General features: G+C 38.9%; 1 protein-coding gene across 1 annotated transcript in view; it reads right to left on the reverse strand.

The window, feature by feature from the left end:
- Positions 1-2654, reverse strand: part of LOC110456741 (elongation of very long chain fatty acids protein 1-like) — a 41424-nt gene extending 38770 nt beyond the window's left edge. Inside the window, exon 1 of the mRNA XM_021507665.1 lies at positions 2266-2654. Within this exon, the coding sequence (XP_021363340.1) occupies positions 2266-2320 (55 nt within the window). The 5' untranslated portion in view covers positions 2321-2654. The remainder of the gene's footprint in view (positions 1-2265) is intronic.
- Positions 2655-8161: the final 5507 nt, after the last annotated feature.

The following is an 8161-nucleotide window of genomic DNA, read 5'->3' on the forward strand; positions in this document are numbered from 1 at the left end:
TCTCTTTGGATTAATATGCTTTTTATATAAGAATATGTTTTAGTGCCTTTAGTTCTTGAAATATGTATTTTTTATGTGCGATAGGTTTTTGACTTTTTACAGATGTATATCTCTTTGGATTAATATGCTTTTTATATAAGAATATGTTTTAGTGCCAAATATTGCTTTTAAATACTTGCTGTACTTTAATATCTATATTACCTATACTTGTTATAGGTAATGTATTTCATAGTATTTATGTTTGAATGTTAGGTAAATAAATAAATGATCAGTAACATACATATTATATAGTCTCAAGTTATCTACTTTTATGAGTTTGACTATAGCGATTACCTGTAATTAAGGCTTTTGTTCTGCACTCAACACTAGTCTCACCTGGCCAACATGAAAATCTTACCTGTAGGTAACAAAAATACCAAATGTTGGCTAGGTGAGAAGACACCTCAAAGGGGTCATATAATGACCTCTAATTAATAGACACTACAGGTCACGTATTGTCTTCTCATGCCTACGATATCGACGACACATGCCGAGTGTTATTCTGTGCGTCTCCAGCCTCTATCACTTTCCCTGATGCTCCGTTTAGTATCGGATGAAAGACTTCAGTCTTCATTATTGTAAAATATATACGAATTAAAAACAAATTATCAATCTTAATATATAAAATATATTGTATAAAAATCAATTCATCAAACAGGCATCAAGACTTTTAGTTAACAGGACCTGTGTCACAACGTCTAGTTCACTGAACTTGCCAAATCACGTGTCTTTCACAAGTCATCCTCATCCACGTCACAAGGCATGCCAAATCACATGTCTTTCACTGGTACTAATATTACATTATGTAATACCCGGCCTCCTCTGCCCGGCCGCAATATACGTAAACAAATATCTCGTCATCAGAAAACTACGTTATCCCGACTAGTCTTTCACAAGTCATGCCCGTCCACGTCTAGTTCACCGGACTTGCCAAATCACGTATCTTTCACAACACGACATGCCAAATACCGCCAAAGCTATGCACATGAAGCGGTGACACCCGTCTTTGAACTGGACATTGGACTTAAATGGAACAAAATGTAAAGCAACTTGACTACATATGTGTCGTTTTAACGCTTTTTCTGTCTACACAGGAACTTATGAGTACTTCGCTTAAAGTATTCTCCGTTATAGGAAGTAACCATAAGTAGATGCATTCATAAATATTTATAATTCACAGCTCCGATGTAGATAGCGTCAGCGGAAATAAACATCTGTCTGTTCTACTGTATGTGTGTATACATCAGTTGATACATACTGTAATGCATGTGCGCGTACTTTAGTGTACGTGTGTATTGTATAGGGTGCGTGTATCATATAGTGTATATGTGCATTTACTTCAGTGCCAATGTATGTATATTGTGTACGTGTATATGTGAATGTGACAACGTGTACAATAGCGTTTGTGCTAAGTATGTGTGTAGTTTGTATGTGTGCAAATACTGTAGTGTGTTTGTATAGTACAGTTAGTATACAACAGAGTATGTGTCTGTACATTGTCGTGTATGTGTGTCCTTTACCCGCCAGTAAGAAACATACAAACTAAAAAAAAATTGTTTTTCATGTAGACACTAGTTCCACATCCCCAGGGTAAGTGGACATACACAACGTATGGCGGAAGGAATGTGGTTGGACACACGTTTCTAACACATCATCATGCAATATATATTTAACCTGCCCTATACACGTTGCTTAACTAAAAAAAATCAGTCAAGCATGACCAACAGCTACATCAGACAAATCTATATCTTCTAACAAATGTACAGGGGTGATGCATATTCTAGGAATCTAGGTTTCTTTCTGTTGTTTTTCTTTAGCGTTAACTGCGGCATTGAGAAATAAGGTCACTTATAAAAATCTTTCGGGACATGAATCATGTTTTACATATATATGGTTGACGAAACGCAAAGCTGTCACTTATGATACCCGTACCATGAAACTAACCATGCTCTGTGGGTTTGGGTGTAAGAGAGAGACAGAGAGAGAGGAGAGAGAGAGAGGCCACTTAGTAACACGTGTGTCGTCAAACTAACCATACATGTGTGACTGTGTGACTGTGAGAGGCGACAGCCGGTGACACCAAGCAATCAATCCACAGTATAGCATAACGTGCGGCGTTATATATAGGGACAGGAAATGTATTCGTCCTTACCAAACGTGTCTTACATTAAAAAATGTTGTCTCCGTATTCAAGTTCAGAGTGAGAGGATCGGAGTGACCACTTACCCCCGGCTTCCAGGAATCGGTGGTACCTGTCCGTCGTTTTCCTCATAAAATCCATGGTGGATCTGCGGTCGTGTCTCCCGTCTTGTGACTATGTTGGTATCTATGACAGTCCCGCGTCACTGACTCAACCCAGCTATAAGTTACCCACTGAGCTTTTCACCTCCAGTCTTAAGGATGAATAATACACAATTATCACTTTGAATGAGTTGAAGGTGTCAAGAAATCCAGTGAAACAAAAAGCAGATATGCTTGACTGTTTACACTTTTGTGAAGTGACAAGTTTATATGCTGCAAACTTCTTCTTTCAACATTTAGATGTGTATGAGTGTAACAGTGACTACTTGAAAATATTGAATCAAATCTGCGGCACATCTGAGAGGGACGGATGCTTAGATTTGGTCCCAATGACTAGGGCTAGTCCTTGTATAGTACGTTACATTTTCACGGCTCACTTACACTTACAACTTGTTAAACTATGTATTGATCAGCAGTCACGTATAGCGGAAGGAATACGTGTTTGAACTTGGCTATTAATTAATATTTATTGCAAGTTTATCTAAAAAGGTTTTTTCCACAGCTGTTGAACACGTTGCACTTTACACCCTTCACTAGTAACTCATTATCGTAGGATCAACATCCATGTGACGTAGATCGATAGGGTTTTAGCTGTGAGCACCTAACGTGCTACTCTTTAGTAGCAAAGGGATACGCTAAAAAACGCAAACAAAGGGATACGCTAAATAACGCAAACAAAGGGATACGCTAAATTACGCAAACAAAGGGATACGCTAAATAACGCAAGTATAAAAAAAAAATACAAAAATATATTCACATGCATGGTGTGAAACAGTCTCGCACACATCACAACTATATTCCGTTTGACAGAGAATACACGTTACGACGGTGACACAGTCGTTTATTTAACGATGTCCAATGGTCGTTTTCTCCACCTGCGCTAGAACATTGAACTTTACGCATCTACGTTAAACTTTTCTCCAGTTACGTTACCTTAGTCTCCGAAACGCTCCATCCCATACTGACGAAACAATCAATTCATGCCATGTCTTCAATTTTCAAGTTCTTAGAAATGAACCAACACAGATCTGTAAAACAGAAGTATACCACGAATAAGTTCTCTTCTATTAAGTTGATCGACAGGAAAACAAGACAACAGGAATAGATGATACACAAGACCAAACACGTTATGAACGTCAGACTCAGGAAGAGTAAACGTTCTCCACTTCACATGTGTTACTCGTCATGTCTTCCGTCACATATGGGAAAGTGAGAAGTATACAATCAATCTTAGACATTTTCAATAATTGTATGATAAATTTACTTCAACATCGGCCTCGCAGACAACAGGGCATCTTTTCAGGAAAGCCGTATACTTCGACCAGCACTAGAGTATCAAATCACTGTGACGTCATTCGAGACTATTGTTTTACTTCTGATAGAAAAATCACATGTAACATTCATGTAATCAAACGTATCCTATAAAAACATTCTATGGAGGCAACTTTCATTTCGACAAAGTTTATCTAGGACAAAGTTACGTCAGAGGAACAAATTGAGCCGTAAAATAGACTGTTAAGCCAAAAAATGTCATATTCACGACTCCTTTGTCGTTTTTATGAAAAGCATAGACAAGAAATTACAACTTAAATGAAACACACGTTAAAATTAATCACTTTTCTATTTCTGTAAGTAATGCACATTTCACCTGTTTTGTTTGTACTTTCGCAGGAAACAGAACCGGACTATATATGACAATCAGATGTAGGAAATACGATTGGAAAATAACAAAATCAATTTCTATACTATTAATTACACATATATTACAAACACATATGTTGATAATAATAGTTAAATATATCTACCACATGGTCTTCTAGGTTAGCAAAGTCAATTAGTGATCGTTTTATATAAATACAGTCGTACATACAAAGGCAAGGGCGTTTGTAGGATATTTGAAAGAGGGGGGCGTAAAATCTAATCTTACGCCGAGCGGAGCGATGTAAAAAAAAAATGACCTTTTTTGGCTAAAAAACATATAATAATTGTGAAATGCATTAATGTAACGGTTCCTGACTTGGAGCACGTACGCCCATTACGCCCTCACCTGGACCCTCCCCTGTACAAAGGTAAGATTCCTATATTACCCTTTGTTATTACATATACACAGTATGGCCTATATGAACTAAGAGGCTCTAGAAACAAACGTAAGCAAGCCAACACCGTATTGAACTAGCTAGCCGCCGATTGCGGAAACTGTATAAGCGAGGAGAGTAGCAAAAAGCGATAGGGGCAGCAACAGATATGGACTTTTTGGCCTGTTTCTGTTGGGTGCGGTAATTTAATCCCATCAAATGTTTATACATGCAGCTCCATCAACAAATTATTTTTCTTTTCTCTTCATAATATGTATATATATATATATCATATGTCTTTTCGGTATCAAAATAAAAGGTTAGAATTTAAACCATTAGATTCAATTATAATAGAAATGAGTATTAGCAGTTGTTTCCCCTAATTTTATTATTAATTTGATAATACCAACTTGTTTATATGTGTTTGTACGTGTTCTAATGTCTATGTATATGCTTGCACCGCTGTTTGTTACTATGTTTGGAGAGGGCTTAAATAGGCTATGCCTGCTGGCCCAATCCATTTGTCCTTTGACAATAAAAGTTATTGAAATTGAACAGATATCGACCATGTGAGTTGCAAGCATGGCACCATGAGTCTCAGTGAAGTACCCGTGTCAAGGGAACTCTCCACTAGGAGAGGCCTAGCCTACACGCTGTGGGGCGCTCGCTGCCAAAGCTTACTCACTTTTACCCTCAAACACAAAGGGTTGTAAACTTTGACCACATGATTACTGACTTTTACCCTCAAACACAAAGGGTTGTAAACTCTGACCACATGCTTACTCACTTTTACCCTCAAACACAAAGGTTTGTAGACTCTGACCACATGCTTACTGACTTTTACCCTCAAACACAAAGGTTTGTAAACTCTGACCACATGCTTACTGACTTTTACCCTCAAACACAAAGGTTTGTAAACTTTGACCACATGCTTACTCACTTTTACCCTTAAACACAAAGGTTTATAAACTCTGACCACATGCTAACTGACTTTTACCCTCAAACACAAATGTTTGTAAACTTTGACCACATGCTTACTCACTTTTACACTATAACTTAACTTTAATTGCGAATTGAGCAATAATTTGCAATACAGTTACGTTATCTTCCCTCGATAGGCACCCGCCCCATCACGATGGTGATTTATGCAGTAATCTACACCGCACGTGGTTTTTGATATTCGATATCTTCTTTCAAAAATATTGTTTTTTGCAAAATTTGTTTACCCCGACCATAATAGCCTGTCGTGTTGAACTTCGATTACCATATTGAATGCAGGTCAGTCGATACTCAGATAGGGGGTATAGCTAGGCAGATCAATGTTACAGGTATGCAAGAATTTTTAAAAAAAAGAGGAAAGTGTCTATGAACCTCTTTAGTTCTCTTCTTTTTAAAAATATTGTGTCCACAACTATTCAAATACTATTTACTGCTCATTGTCAGTGCCCTTTTCTTGCCGGAGCACTGCTGGTCACCATATCTTTGGTGTTGATCGATGGGAACAACCTGTATATCCCGCCATGTCGTGGCTCAGCGTTTTGAAATATCTATCTAATGGCAAGTCCGGGCATTTATGTTTGATGGAACAGCGGCGATTGTTAATCCTGAGATTAAGTGGTGTTTGGTCATCCCGACACACTGCATATTGCACGTAGCATAATTGATTAGGTATATCACATAAGTTGATTTACAGGACACTCACTGAAGTGTGAGGAAACCTTGTTCTTTGACTTTAGATTTAATGAGTTGGTATAAATGTACTCTCAGGTTTGGTCTGACTTTTTCAGTAGGCTCGAGTTCGCCCATTTCTTTACTCTGTCGATTTCACGATCAGTTTTTCTCGACGTTTGAGATTAGGGAATGCTCAGTGTTGTGTGTGGTCCACTTGAAAGGCGAAGGCATTCATGGATGTCGGCTGGTTTGCAATACTGACCTGTGCTTAAATCTCCATTGTTGAGAGGTGTAGTATGTGTCCAACAAATTGTTTTTCCGTCCAAAATTTCTGTTGTAAATTTGATAGTCCGGTTTCCTCAAGGGAGTCCCAACCGGATGCCCATTTAATATCAATGTCATTAATAAATCTAGTCAGCTGAGGGGTTTCGAGTGGGCAGCTCTAAGTAGATTTGGTTTCAAGTGTCCCATTAACACGTTGGCGTATGATGGTGTCATCATCTTGGTGCATATGGCTTTCCCAAAGACTTAAATGTAGTATTCTCCATTGAGTGAGAAATTGTTTTAATTGAGAACAAGCCACAACACTAATATCAGGCTATCTGTAGAAGGATGTGTGTCAACAACATCACAGAAGTAAAACTTTCCGACCACACCTCTACAAAACAAGAGAACTGCATTCTACTCGCTTAAGGTCTAAAGCTCTTAGTTTCCTTCTCCTTTCGGGATAGTAACTTCCTTTATTCCCCTACCTTCGGAGAAATTCTACAGACGACTGATGACGAAATGAGTACCTGGAACCCTCTACCCAGCAAAGTCCCAACACTGGCAGCATTCAGAGATGATGTCAAATAAGAGATATCTGCCGACTACGACAAAACCCACATTCAAAAGAATAACCTTACGAAAGGAGCGCGGTAGGCATCGCAATATCTATAGTAAAACACCAACGTTGTTTTCAAACCAGCTGATAAAGGTTCCACATTCAGGAGGCCGATCAACAATTACTCACCGTTAGAACATACCCAGAAACTCAAAACAGCTATTAGCAGGTAACTCATAAAAGGATATCGATCAGGAATCAGCTGACTTTTTATACTGTGACCCTAAAATCTACAATGCTGATAATCCTGGACAAAAAAATCTAGAAGTTCATTTGACTTTCACCCGATACCTCATGTAGGGAATATACCGTCTTACTTGAAAGACACCACATATTATCTTAACAAGACATCATGCAGTAATCTTCCAGAAGATACACTCTTTGTGACTATTGATGCTGTCTCCCTTTACATCAATATCTCATATACGGACGGCATCTAACCCTGTCGTGCTGCGTGGGACACACTGGAAATCAAACATCCTTCCACAGACAGCCTGGTTGAACTTTTGAGGTTTGTTCTCACGTTGAACTATTTCACATTCAATGGTAAACTACCAACAAGTCAGTGGTACGGTCATGGACATTAAGATGGCACCATTTTTCCACCAACGTATGTTTCTTGGCATCTTGGAATCAAAACTACTTAGAGCTGCTCCCTGGAAACCACTCATTTGACATAGATGCATAGACGGCAATGAGATTAAGTGGACATCTAGTCGGGACTCCATTGAGGAATCATGTTTTTGCGAACGAGTTTAGATGAACCATCAAATTTACAGCAGAGGTTAAAAACACATACCTTTTGGACACCTGCTCCACACTCACCAACGGAGAAATAAACACACATACTGCACGTCAACCGACACCCTTCAGTACATCCGCCCTCCCAGTTGTTGCCCCCTACATACAAGTAAATGCACAAACGCTGAGAATAAGGTGTTTTGTCTGAGATGACGACGCCTTTGCATGCCGCTGTTTGGAGCTTACATCCATCTTCTATGCAGGGTATACAAAGCTGCTCTGATTGATCGCGGATCGACAGAGTAAATCGGCGTGGGCAAGTCTATCGCAATACAAAGTCAGATGATTACCCCCCCCCCCCCCCCCCCCNACGCCTTAGCATGTCTCCTCTGTAGGGTTTGTTTCTGATGCACTGGCAAATCATTGCTTCTTCTCGTAAACTCAGAAAGAC

The sequence above is a fragment of the Mizuhopecten yessoensis genome, unplaced genomic scaffold (assembly GCF_002113885.1).
Source record: "Mizuhopecten yessoensis strain PY_sf001 unplaced genomic scaffold, ASM211388v2 scaffold8839.2, whole genome shotgun sequence".
In the NCBI taxonomy this organism is placed as follows: domain Eukaryota; kingdom Metazoa; phylum Mollusca; class Bivalvia; order Pectinida; family Pectinidae; genus Mizuhopecten; species Mizuhopecten yessoensis.